The sequence below is a fragment of the Apostichopus japonicus genome, chromosome 5 (genome assembly GCF_037975245.1).
Source record: "Apostichopus japonicus isolate 1M-3 chromosome 5, ASM3797524v1, whole genome shotgun sequence".
NCBI lineage: Eukaryota > Metazoa > Echinodermata > Holothuroidea > Aspidochirotida > Stichopodidae > Apostichopus > Apostichopus japonicus.
This window is the reverse complement of record NC_092565.1, coordinates 2,038,107-2,052,399: the sequence shown is the minus strand read 5'-3', so window position 1 is coordinate 2,052,399 and position 14,293 is coordinate 2,038,107. Positions and strand designations below refer to the sequence as shown.

The following is a 14,293-nucleotide window of genomic DNA, read 5'->3' as shown; positions in this document are numbered from 1 at the left end:
AGGGTGTAAGTATGAATTCAAGGAATTGTTTGTAGTAGACATGATATATTAAGGTATATCCTTATGAATGAAACATTGTTAAATCAGACATTCATCAAACCTTATGAGCATCACTTATGCTACTAACTGTTAACTGGGCTGCCACAGGACCTGAAGTGTGAGATACTTTGCCCACAAATGCTAAGCACCATCAAATTATGCTAACTCACATCCAAATCAACATTTGTTTGCTAACTACAATGGAGCAAGGTGTTGTCCTATTAATGTAGAATTTGAAAGTCAGATTACAAGAATATTCATATGGAGGAAGCTACTGTATGTTTAGTTAATACTGTATCTGCAGATTTGAGACACTTCTGTATGATTCATCTTACTTGGAATTAATCCTCCATTAACCACCAAGGTGGTACCGCATGAACATCACTTTATGTTAAGGTCAACCATTGACATCAAGTGATGGTACCAATAAACATCTCTGTAAGATTAGGTCCACTAGTAACATCAAGTTACAGTACCACATGAACATTGCTTTTGGGTCATTCCACCTCAAGTCAACCAATTTTCTGAAAGTTACCGGTCGACCTTCTCAGATTTATGAAATTTCATCAGAATGATTGAATTGTTAGTTTGAAATGGAATCACCCTTTAAGATAACTTACACTAGTATGATCAAGTGATGTTACCATATAAACATTGCTTTAAGGGAAGGTCGACTAGTGACATTAAATGATGGTACCACTAGCAACATCAAGTAATGGTACCACATGAGTATTGCTTTAAGACAAGGTCCATGAGTAAGATAAAGTGATGTTACCTAAATGAACATCACTTTAAGATAAGGTCCACTAGTAACATCAAGTCATGGTACCACATGAGCATTGCTTTAAGACAAGGTCCATGAGTAAGATAAAGTGATGTTACCTAAATGAACATCACTTTAAGATAAGGTCCACTAGTAACATCAGGTCATGGTACCACATGATAATTGCTTTAAGACAAGGTCCATGAATACTGTAAGATAAAGTGATGTTACTTACCTAAATGAACATCACTTTAAGATAAGGTCCACTAGTAACATCAAGTGATGGTACCACATGAGCATTGCTTTAAGATAAGGTCAACTAGTGACATTAAGTGATGGTACTATGTGAACATTGCTTTAATATATAGTCCACAAGTAATATCAAGTGATGTTACCTAAATGAACATCACTTTAAGATAATGTCCACTAGTAACATCAAGTGATGGTAACACATGAGCATTGCTGTAAGAAAAAGGTCCTTGAGTAAGATCAAGTGATGTTACCTAAATGAACATTGCTTTAAGAGAAGATTCACTAGAAACATTCAAGAAACATTTTGATTTAATCTGAGGATTTGGACACCTTTAATATGTCCAAGTTGCCACCTATTATAAGTGCTTTTCTATTTCATGTGATACTGTACCTTAGTTTGATGTGATCAGAGGGTAATTTTCTTTCTTCATGTTTGCAGCATCCCCTAACTTGCATCGCATTTTGAAGGGCAGTCCAAGGCAATTGGCTGTGGCTACACCATCCTCAGAGAATCCAGAAGGAATATTTCTGTGAAGTAAGAGACATTTTACACCTCCTGTTGATTGGTTACTTACAGAAAGCAGTGAACCTGTGGGTTCAACCTTGCGTGTGTATTTGTATCAGTAGGTCTGACATCAAGCGTGTAAACAAGGAAGGACAGGATTCCTCCAACTGAGTTTATTGACGCCTATTGTCTTTGGCTAAGGACAAAGTTTAACAACCACAAGCAGTGGTTCATAAAGACCTGATACTTCACATCCTCCTGCTGCACTGCACTGTAGATTGGTTGCCCCTGACAACATAACCAAACTATCCAAATTATGAATCCAGCTCTTGTTATTACTGTGTCAGTTATATTAAATCTGAATACAAATTTCAAAGCAGAGGCTTCCAGGTTACTTTTATAGTCTAGATACTATTGGTGAGCGGAGATTTAACCCCCCCCCCCCTCCCCCTCATTCTTTCAATAACATTTTGGTAGCAAGGGGTCTATGCTGTTCTTGATTTAACATGTTCTTTTACAAGTTGTTGATGTATTGCTTGGATTGTACATTGATCAACTAATGAGTACTGTGCCTGAAGGTGCAAACTATTGCAACATGCTTATGCAGTGTACATTGTTACATCAATAGTATAGCTATTTTATAAACTGGTAGCACTATGTTCAGATGACAGTGGTGAATTATCTTGCTAAATTTATCTAAAGAATGCTAATACAGGAAACCTACCTGAGAACAGGGTCTGCAATTTATATACAGACTTACTTTGAGTAGTGAAACATGGCAACATTGCTTCTAATATATCTACAAATTCAAGCCACCTCAACTCAAGTTAGAAAGCTTTATCGCAGTTTTCTATTCCTTGCTGCAGGTACAGGAAATCTATGTAATGGTAGTGGTGGTGGTGGTGTGAATGTGACACTTGCTTATATAGATAACTCAAAGGTACAGCTTGTCCTGTTTGCATACAGTACTTAGTAGATCTCCCTCGTGAGTACAAGAACCCTGGTGAAATTGGTGGAGGTTGAAAGGTCAGCAGGGTACAGCTTGTCCCGTTTGCATACAGTACTTAGTAGATCTCCCTCGTGAGTACAAGAACCCTGGTGAAATTGGTGGAGGTTGAAAGGTCAGCAGGGTACAGCTTGTCCCGTTTGCATACAGTACTTAGTAGATCTCCCTCGTGAGTACAAGAACCCTGGTGAAATTGGTGGAAGGTTGAAAGGTCAGCAGGGTACAGCTTGTCCCGTTTGCATACAGTACTTAGTAGATCTCCCTCGTGAGTACAAGAACCCTGGTGAAATTGGTGGAGGTTGAAAGGTCAGCAGGGTACAGCTTGTCCCGTTTGCATACAGTACTTAGTAGATCTCCCTCGTGAGTACAAGAACCCTGGTGAAATTGGTGGAGGTTGAAAGGTCAGCAGGGTACAGCTTGTCCCGTTTGCATACAGTACTTAGTAGATCTCCCTCGTGAGTACAAGAACCCTGGTGAAATTGGTGGAAGTTGAAAGGTCAGCAGGGTACAGCTTGTCCCGTTTGCATACAGTACGTAGTAGATCTCCCTCATGAGTACAAGAACCCTGGTGAAATTGGTGGAGGTTGAAAGGTCAGCAGGGTACAGCTTGTCCCGTTTGCATACAGTACTTAGTAGATCTCCCTCGTGAGTACAAGGACCCTGGTGAAATTGGTGGAGGTTGAAAGGTCAGCAGGGATTGACAGAAAGAAGACTTGTGTGAACTTCTACATTACTGAGTTCAAGAACACCATTGATTATATCAAAGGTCAATGGAGGTGAAAGCCTCAAAATTTTGTAAACCAGCTGTTCTCCTGCTCCGAAAGCTTGGATGAACTTCATATTTTGAATAGATAAAGCTTAGTTCAAGGATCCTATCATTTTTTTGTGGAGGTTAAAGGTTATTTGAAGTTAGTAGACTCCAAGGTCCTGCATGAGTGCAAAACGTGGACTTTAAATGTGGAGATGGAAAAGCGAATAAATGCATTTGAAATGAGCTGTATCCGGAAAACTTCTCCAGATCCATTACACTTCGCACACCATGAACAAGCAAGTATAGCCAATAATTGGGAGTTTCATAGGGAAACAGCAACCCCTCCTTTCAGTGGTGAAAAGAAGGAAACTTCTGTAGTTTGGGCATGTCATTAGACAGAATAACAGCCTGGCAAACACTTATCTTGCAAGGAGGGACAGATAGGGTACAAAGGAGAGGCAGGCCAGTTAAAACTTGGATTGACAACATAAAAACCTGGACTGGGATGGACTTCAACCAGCTCATAAGAACAGCTGACGATCGTGATTTGTGGAAAGAATGGGTCGTGTCATCATGTCGCCCCAACTAGATAAATAGATTCCAAAGTGTGAAAACATTCCAAAAATCATTGCAAAAGAAAAGCTTTAATGAACCACATATGTAGTATGCAAATCCAACTACAAGTAAGCACAAATGCCTTTGTTGTTTTATGTGGAAATTAAATGCAATTACAGGTCAAAGTCGAAAACCTTGTAAATATAACTCCAAAAGTAAAGATTGGATGAACCTTCATACTTCATATGTGCAAGAACCTTGCTTTCAACACTGGTCAAAAATTAAAAACTCTTGTTAGCATTGAGTTGTTCTTATGGAAAATGTGGCAAGGAATTATTCTTATTTCTTTATAGTTTGATGAATGTTTTTCTTTATTTTCACAGATTGAAGTTTTATTTCAACTCATGTACGACAATCAAACATATGCAACTCTACAGCAACTCCATTTATTGCTTCTGGCACAAAATAGAAGATTCCAATCAAGCTTCAGCTGCTGTGACTCTTGGTGAAATGAGATGAGCCAAATGAGACCATCCATGTGAATCAATTAATTTTTCAAATGTAGCAAATCTTTTTATGAGCACAGTACACGGCTGTCTTTATTTTGACTGAAGTGTTGTAAATAGCACTTTGGCTTTTACTCTGAAACCTGGTAACTTTATGTCTACACCCAACTTATACAAACTACTTCTTAATTTTCATTGTTTTCATCAAATCTGGTGAAAATTTGACCTACTTATCATTGTGTAGGAGGCATGGGGAAATGGGGAGATGGGGTATAAAATTTGTGTTCTTTCATATTTTAAATAGTAATCTCTGACTAAGATCCTCAAGTATTTATCTGGGTGTGTATGAATTTCAAGTCTAAAAACTTGCACAGGAGAAAATATATGCTTCCATTAGGGTATTCACAAAGTCACTCAAAATTATTACATTAACTGTTGAGAGCTGGCTTCTTTAGTTTGTTCATAAATTTGGATTCACATCTCATTTTGATTTTGATTGCTAAACTTCAGGTTATTCATCAAATTCAGTGATAATGTTTCTTGAGTTAAGATTCCATTGGAAATTTTTGAATTAGAAGTTACAAATTCTCTAATATCATGTCAGGTCCTTAAAGATGGTGCCACATGCTGCTATATAGTGGTTTAGCTCTGTTTTTGAATTATTTTAAATGAAGCCAACAGTATCTTACCTGCTACAAGATTCAGTAATATTTTGTCTAGAATAAGTGTAAATGCCACATTCCATGGTAGAGTCTTCCACAATATGTATGATGATAGTTTATTACCTCAACATGATATGATGTCAAGTTTAATATAGTGATCTTCCTGGCTGACAATTATGTCAACATTTTAAGGTGCTTCCATTTGCTAACTTTTGCCATTATAAGTTCATTTGCAGACATTGAAATGGTGATTAGGGATTGGTACTTTGTGATAGTTATGCTATATGTGATATACACAGCACAGATTAGAATGAATCTTTGCTTGGCATATTCCTAACTTAATTTACACTGCAAAGCTGGGTGTGTATATATATTGATGTACACACTAACAGGTAAAGTATTTCTAACTTGATATACACAGCACAGATTAGGATCAATCTGTGCTTGGCGTATTCCTAACTCTTTCTGCAAAATTCAGTTTCTCTGATTTCTAAGGGATGCATTATACCTGTGTGCCTAATACATGTTATCCCATTTTCAACTGCATCCTTTCACTTGATAATACAGTTGCTAGAAACTATAGCAGATGAGGCCCCGCCCCCCCCCCACCCCTTTGTTTGGTTGTAATAATGGTGCACATGTCCAGCCTTTTTTTGTTTGTACCAAATAGTGTTTGCATGGGTAACCCGGATACCCACCGGACGCGATACTACCCGGTTCCTAATATATATTACCCGAATCCTACGCAAGTGTGATTTTTTGGTTTAGATGATAATCGTAACCTTTGCATTAATGATGGCGTGTGTGTGTGAGTGCAATTGTGACGTCCAGCTTGTAAACACGATATTTCAAGAAGGAAATGTCAGACCAATTGCCTATATACTGCCTAGAAGTACCACATTGAGTACAAGAAGCCTATTGTTTTTGGTGGGGGTCAAAGGTCGTTTGGGGTCACCAGTGGTCAAATTGTGAAAACCTTGTAAACACGATATCTCACGAAGGGAAGGTCAGATCAACTCCATACTTAGTCTGTAGAAGTACCACATTAAATACTAGAAGCGTATTGTTTTTTATGGATGTCAGAGGTCATTTGGGGTCACCAGGGGTCAAATTGTGAACACCTTGTAAACACGATATCTCAAAATGGGATGCATGGGCAGACTTCATATTCTGTGTGTAGAAGTACCACATTGAGTGCAAAAGTCTGTTGTTTTTGGTGGAGGCAAAGGTTATTTGGGGTTACCCGGGGTCAAATTGTGAAAACCTGGTAAACACAATATCTCAAGGAGGGAATCATGGGCAGACCCCACATTTGGTGTGTAGGAGTACCACATTGTGTAAAAGAAGCATATTGTGTTGGTGGAGCGCAATGGTCATTTGGGGTCACCAGGGGTCAAATTGTGAAACCCTTGTAAACACGATATCTCAATACTGGAAGCTTGTGTCGACCACTAATTTAGTGTGTAGAAGTACCACATTGAGTTAAAGAAGCCTATATTGTTTTTGGTGGAGGACTGGAGGTCGTTAAGGGTCATCAGAGGTCAAATCGTGAAACCCTTGTAAACATGTACATCATCACTATACATTACGTCAGATTCATGAAGAAAGCTGCTCATGTTACATCATCGAAACTACAATGCATTCTTGCATTCTGGTTTTGTTTTTGTGTCTTGAAACCGATGGTTAGGCAAGATTTCCCCATTGTGGTAGTGTGGTGTTAGGCTACCATGTGGTCGAATATAACAGCAATAATGAAAGTATTCCAAGGATATCTAATAACTGCATCACAATTTCAGCGAATAAATGGATGGCTATGCGAGATTTTTCCCATAGACTTTGTGTGATATTACACTATCATGTAGCCAAAGATAACAGCAATAATGAAAGTATTCCATGGATATCTTATAACTGCATCACAATTTCAGCGAATAAACAGATGGTTAGGCCAGATTTCCCTATTGACTTAGTGTGGTGTAAGGTTACCATGTGGAAGAAATTGAAAGAATTCTCACAATTATGATTTTTTCATTCGTTAATTTCATAGAAGGAAAGACTGACAAGGAAATTTACAAGATGTTGCTAATGGTTTATAGATTGAATAACTAAAAAATAATAATCGCAAGTGGCTTTTTACTAAACGTTTATTCCAAATGCATTCAAATTCCGGGAATCACGCAATCCCGTGGCTAATGCGAACCCTGAGCCCATATAATAGTTAGTCGTAGTAAAAACTGTTTATAAGCTAAATTGGATATTTATATGGTCTAAAGGTGGAGGGCAAACATAAAAAGCGGCGGCAGTGCGATGTTAGTAGTTATGTTAATTATATGAAGTTATTATCAAGTTAATGAGAGAAACAAAAGCAAATAGAAATTATTGAGGAAGGTTTTATACCTTATCTTACACCTATTTGAACATGAAAACATTGTCAGTGGAGAATATAATTCATTTAGTATAGCATCCAATATGTAATTTCTTGAAAATCGCGATACATGAGGGTAAACTTTTTTTTTCGGTAATGGCTCTATGATACGCGGTTCATGATTTTTGGACCTGTGTAAACACTAGTACCAAACATACAATAGATGTAATATTCCTCGATTTTTTTACAGTAACCTTCTAGTACTAAGGCATGCTTTCATTTTTTTGTGTACAAAATACTTTTAGAAAGGTTTTGTTTATAACATTCTTGATATTGTAGACACTTTCAGGCTAGTACAACCTTCTTTATATGCAAGATTTAATTCACATTTGACATTATTACATGTAGTTGCATTTCTATTTTAATATTCATGCAAGTATGAGAAATGTTTTAGTCTTTCTACTAAAGGTAACATTTTATTCTGGAAATATAAATAGTTTCAATTGATTGTACTTTTATGCAGCCATAGTGTATGTAGCCATAGTGGTTGTTGGTGTGTATTCATTAAGAGAAGGGTAATTTCATAAGAATGTATTCATCATTGCAAGATATAACATACAGCTGTATTTAAACATTTTTATTCAGCCTATATTCCATTATTCATCCTAGCAGGGAAGTCACTTATAAATCATTGGGCAGTTCTATCTTTGGCTTCAAATAGTATGTTTTGACAAGGTTCCCCATTCCTGTATCATAATAAATGCATCTTCAGGGAACTAATATATGCAGATATATTATAAGAGAACTATTAACTTCATAAGGTGTTATCAGACTCCATTTTGTGAACCATTATGATAGAACCTTGAATCATGTCATAGCACTATACACAACATATGTCTGCTGTCAGATTAGTCCCAACTTCAATGTGAAGTCTTCTGTCATGTCATACATCCAATTGTTTAGTAGTTGTTTTTTCTTCAAATGTGACTTACCTAGCTGTTAGTTCAAAATGATTTTGGGGTTGCAATTGTCGAGCTTCAGTGCCATATAAAACCTTCAGGTTTGGATATAGTAATGTTAGGGAAATGACCTGCGCTTTTTACAAAAATTAATTGTCACCTCGTTAGATGATTTAGAGGCAAACCAGACGCAAAATTTGGGGACCATGAGATAAAAATCACCCGGTGCCCGCTTGTTCCAAATGGAAGGTGTACCACATTGAGTTGAAGAAGCCTGTTGTCTTTAGTAGAGATCAATCTGTATGCTGAATACAAGAAAAGTTCATTGTCGGTCATCATCTGCCAATGTGAATTATGTTTGTCATATTTCAATTTGCAGCCCCCCAAACAATTTTTTTGGTGAAAATTCGGGCAATACGCTGAGCATTTTTCGGGCACCTACTGAAAGAATAATAATTTGCAATGTGTTTTTCAATATTTTTTGGTGAAAATTCGGCGATATGCTAAGAATTTTTCAGGCACCTACTGAAAGAAGAATAATTTGCAGTGTGTTTTTCAATTTTTTTGTGAAAATTCGGCAATATGCTGAGAATTTTTCGGGCACCTACTGAAAGAAGAATAATTTGCAATGTGTTTTTCAATGGTTAAACTGATATTATTTATTATCGTTATTATTGTAACAACTTCCCCCATTATTCTAACCAATATGGAAGGGCAATAACATGGAAAATGATTGTAAGTTATTGCCATGTGATGTAATAACTGATGAATGCCTATATGATAAGCACATTAAGATGTTGAACGCGAGCGGAGCGTGCGAAAAATTTTGGTTTTATTTTTCGGGCAAGTCGTTACAGCCCCCCCAAATCAAATTTGGCTCCTCCCCCTATGACAGTATGTCAAGATGTGGAAGTTGCAGGAAGATCAAACTTGGTGAGTAGATGATCTGTAGTGTTTTTCAAAGTTAAAGGTAATTTGAGGTCAAAGGAAGGAAATCTGAAGATCTTGTTTGTGGTGGTCAATGGTCATTTGGAGTCAGCAGAGGACAAAGTGTGAATATATCAGAAGTGCTTTATCTCTAGAATCAGAACATGAAAGGAGCTCATAAATACATGGGATGATAGTCTAGTGTATTGTATAGTTTGTTAACAATATGATGTAGGCCAGGGTTCATTTAAGGTCGCCAGGTGTCAAAACTTGCTGTATAGTATGTATGGCTATGGCTTCTTTATAATTAGTACAAAAATCCTATTGTTGTTTAGTGGAGGGTAGAGGTCACTTGGATTCAGCAGAAGTTACGCTTTGGAAATTTTAAACATAACATAAGGTTGATCAGATGTCATATTGAGATGTAACTTACCTGTAATGCATTGTCATGGTCAGCAATAGGGAAAGTGTAACAACATTACTATACTTCAATTGTTGTTTAAAGTCAGCAGGATTCATTCCTGAACACCTAAGTTAGACATGTGGTCAGTGGTACGCTTTTGGTTCAGCATGACGTGATGTACAGAATGCACATAATTGGTCAGACCTTGATTGATATTGATGTTATGAAATTGAGAAAGATATTTATTTTTAAGAACCCAATAACTTTCTGACGTTTTGATATTTGACTTCATGACACAGTTTCCTTAGCTTTTCTATCAATCAGGTGATTCCATATTTGATCTTATAAGACAAGGAATCATTTGATTCAGTAGGCTTTCTTGTTTCTTTTCTTTTTGCAGAAGTCAAATGTCATTTGAAGTAACAAGGTGTCAAAGTCTGAAATATTTTTGTTAACTTTTTAACTGAACTTTGAAAAATAACCATATTGTCTTTTTTATAAAGGTCAGAGTCTGAAAACCTAGGGAAAACATGTTCATCCACTTAGTGAGCACACTGTTTTTAAGGAAGTCAAAATCATAACTTCAGAAATAAAACTTGGATATTATTCATAGTTTCTCTGTAGATTTATATTACCGAGCAACAGAACATAATTCGTCATATGAGCTACAAAATGACCCATTATAAGTGTGCTCATGTAGAAAGGAAGCAAGGAATCGGTGAGCCTTGAGCTCTCTGGTTTAAAGAAACAGAAGATAGCTCATTTACTCTTTCTTCTAATTATGGATGGGAGGGGAAACTACATATCTAATCGGAACAAAAATTGAGCCCAATCTTTTATGTTTAATTTTGGTAAAGAGATGTTACTTGAAGATGTGAGGCTCACTTTGTAACAAGTATTGACTAGACTCTAGAGGATACTTGAGGTCATTTTTATGTGATATTAATAAGCCTGCCGAAAGTTATCTATTCCTTCCAGAATTTGTTAACCTTAAGTCATATAAGTGCATAATTCCAACTATATTTTCTTCATTTTGTATGCGTCTTTGTTATTTTTTTATTTTATACGTTGAGCCAGAAAAGGTGCTAGGTAAATGTCATTGATTGACTTGGAAATAGACCGTGTTCAGGATCGTTCTTCCACCATTAACTTGTTTCTCTTACATTAGAGATTCTTAAGTAGTATAAAAGCCTCTCGATCTCATATTTACTGTACTGAAAAATATAAATATATGACAATTTATTACCAAACTGTTTACTTTTCATTACTTGGAGAGAAAAACAATAGATTTCCGAGAAACAATCTTTTATTTTTTACCACGCTTGGTATGTTTATTGGTTAACATTCTTGTGCCAATTCGACCATATTTGAGTACAATAAGGTCAAAAACCTTTTACAAGTAATGATAAGTACATACAAAAAAAATGATGCGCCGTAATTAACTGAACAGTATAGTGCAATTACTAGTTGAGTCTTTTAACTGCTCGTAACAAATAAAAGCTTTGCCTCTTTGCTTGAGTTCTTTCTCAAGTTTAATAGCAAATTATAACATAAATAAACAATCCCTACATCTCATTTCCGCATTTTTATTTTACTGCAGATGAAGTACTTCAGATGAAAAATTAAGGAATTATATGGGTGATTCACAGGAAAATGTTACCCGAAGCATGTCATTCTTTAAATATATAAACTGACTGCCAAAAATAGCTTGCTCCACATCTAAAATGAAGTTTGATATAATAGAGTAATCCCAAAACAGATGTAACAGGGTCTCATCATAGCGGCCACAAATGTGACATCGCGGGTTATCAATTTGCCCTATTTTATGATGGTAGTGGTTTGTTCCAATAATACGATGGAGGAAGCGAAATTTGAAATATTGCATCTTGGAATCTTTGACAGAGTGAAACGGGGCTTGAAAAATATTCTCCCATTGGGTGGCTGTGATATTGAAATAAAGATTCCATTTGGCTTCAGCCGCAGGAGGAGTATTAACACGAGTAATAAGGTTATTATAAATGTGTCTAGAGACAGATGGAATAAACTGGGGATAATCACCAAAGATATCAACAATATCCTTGTTAACCTTCACCAGTCCATCCTTCCATGCTCTAGGTATAGAGGAAATCATAGAAAACAGTAAATGGACAATATAATCTAATCTATACTTCTCTTTGAAACGCAGTATTGACAATGGATGATTATCATTGTCAAACGGATGCTTCACCTGCCTTAATCCCTTTTTGGAACATTGAGTTGTAAAATACCATCTTATTGTTAAGTTTGATGAACGAATTGTTCCAAATTATCTGTTCACCATAATTAGAATTAGGCGTAATGAAAGAGTGCAATGACCATGCATGGCAGACGTCATAAACAAATGCATAATCAAAATAAAACTGTTAGCACTTATCCACTAGAGAGCCTGTGTAAGAGAATGTGTAAAAGTTAGTTGGCCTGACGTTTGGATCCTGGCAGGATCTTCTTCAAAGGCTAAAATGACAATTGGAACATTGAGTTGTAAAATACCATCTTATTTTTAATTTTTAATAAACAAATTTATTGCTATAATTACAGTTAAACAAAAGAGATTTGCAGTACTTTTTCAAAAGAAAATGGAAAAACAGAAGTTCCAGAAGTTATCGCTACTGTCATATCTGTTCACCCAGGTACACTTAAGACTTAATCAGGGGTGGCGATCTGTTTCAAATATTGGGGGGGGACATTTGCTTGGGTGCAGGCGAATTACTATCTAAGCAGATTGTCAAAGATTGTCAAAACGCAGAAAAAAAGCAGATTGTCAAAACGCAACATGAGAGTATGGCTGCTGTTTACTGTAGAGTTCACATTTATGCATTCAATGTAATCTTGTTGTATTCTGTAAAATAAAGATAAGCAAGCAAGTGGAAGAACAAGTAAGAACAAATAACTTGTGCAAAAGAATGATGGCTGGAAGCAGAATAGTGACCTTAATTGTGCATTGATGCAGGAGCTACAGTAAACATCTGTGTTTGCAATATAGCACACATACCTGCCATGTAAAGAGTTACACAGAGTAACAGATTGTAAGTTTGCGTGTGTTGGCATATGTTACATTGTTACATTGTAGTCAAAGGGGATATATGTTACTTTATTTTAAAGATAAAACAGATCTGTCAATAACTAAGCAGTTGATTCCCCTGAGAGAAAACATGATCATTTCAAAATAGTGAACCGCAAAGACTCTAAATTTATGAAAGGACACCATGACATTCTAATAATTTTTATCTTGCCATCCTATTACACTACATTGAATGATATTAAAGAATTTATATTGAATGTAAAAAATAAATCAATACAAAAATGAATGGAAGAATTCAAATCAATTCAAATCAATTCTTTTGTTTATTATATTAGAGATCTGTGCAAAAGATTGACATGTTCAGACTGTATCTCAGCAAGGATTTAATTACTCTTACGTTGTTATACTGCATGGCTCACTTCCAACAAAAGCCTCTATATCTCTACAGGTGTCTAGGTCTGTACCATTAATAGTTATCAATGAACCTCCAGATGCTGGACCAATCTCAGGAAAGAATGAGGTTAATTTTGGATCCTGCAAGAAAGAATCAAACAATCCATCCATCAGTTGGCGCGCAGGGTACAAGAAAATTTTTGATTTTGATAGCCTCCTGATCACCGGAAATGGCACTTCTCGGGCTTGAAAATGACCAACCAGATATACACTTTTGCCTGAGAACCAAGCTTTTCCCAATAGTTTTTTTTCATTCATAACCTTTTTCAAGATTGTCACCAGTCACACATCATGTTCGACCTCATCGCATCTCCTGTGGCTCATTGTTTTTGTAGGTAATTCTACGTAACGCCCCACAATACCCGTCAGCCACACTTTTCAAGGTTTTAAGCCCATTATTTGTTCAGAATTTGAATAATAAATTCACTTCAAAACATACCATACCTATAATGTTGCACAAAATTTTCATCTTTTTTGGACAACCAATATAGAAAAACCCCCTTCAACCCCTAACAGACCGGTCAAAATTGCACGAGTAGAGGGAAGTATGATGAAGAATGTTGGTCAAGGAATTTTCGAAAATTCAGACAGTAAATTTATTGGTGTACAAATATTAAAACCTCTTATAACGGCTACTATAAAACTTCGATATCATAAACAAAATACCAAAAAAATATGCTCGAGGGGGGGCGGTTTCCACCCTTCGGCCCCCCCTGGCTACGCGCCTGCAGTAGGAAACTGGCCAAATGGAAACCCAGTGAACCCATATCAATGTGGATCATATATATATATGATTGTACGTACTTACACTCATACACAAGATATGTAGGGCCTACAGACATGATAATAATCATGAGTGACAACATGCTATATGGTCACAGGTCACAGAAACGACCACGAAGAGTCATTTACCTCATGCAGCATGTGTTGGATGAAGTTTTAGCCACCGCCAAATATGATTTGGATAAATAATCTCAAGTATTATTTTCTTTTTATAGCCACACAAATTATGCCACCAAATATTGGGGGGATATTAGTTACTATTAGATACTACCGTATATTCCCCACCTAAAATATTGGGGGACATGT

General features: G+C 36.4%; 2 protein-coding genes across 18 annotated transcripts in view; one reads left to right on the top strand and one right to left on the bottom strand.

Annotated features, from left to right (window-relative positions):
• LOC139967268 (uncharacterized) overlaps window positions 1-12,839 on the top strand; it is a 58,939-nt gene extending 46,100 nt beyond the window's left edge. For all 3 annotated transcript variants that reach the window (XM_071970870.1, XM_071970871.1, XM_071970869.1), the window contains exons 3-4: window positions 1,494-1,589; window positions 4,255-12,839. In XM_071970870.1, the coding sequence (XP_071826971.1) occupies window positions 1,494-1,503 (10 nt within the window). In that variant the 3' untranslated portion in view covers window positions 1,504-1,589; window positions 4,255-12,839. The remainder of the gene's footprint in view (window positions 1-1,493; window positions 1,590-4,254) is intronic.
• The window catches only part of LOC139967271 (uncharacterized), a 29,048-nt gene continuing 23,529 nt past the window's right edge, over window positions 8,775-14,293 (bottom strand). For 13 of the 15 annotated variants that reach the window (XR_011792948.1, XR_011792956.1, XR_011792949.1 and 10 more), the window contains one exon: window positions 12,989-13,285. The gene's annotated coding sequence lies outside the window, so the exon portion shown is untranslated. Of the gene's footprint in view, window positions 8,883-8,964; window positions 13,286-14,293 lie in introns of those variants that run through there. The other 2 variants (XR_011792950.1, XR_011792952.1) reach the window with 2 other exon arrangements.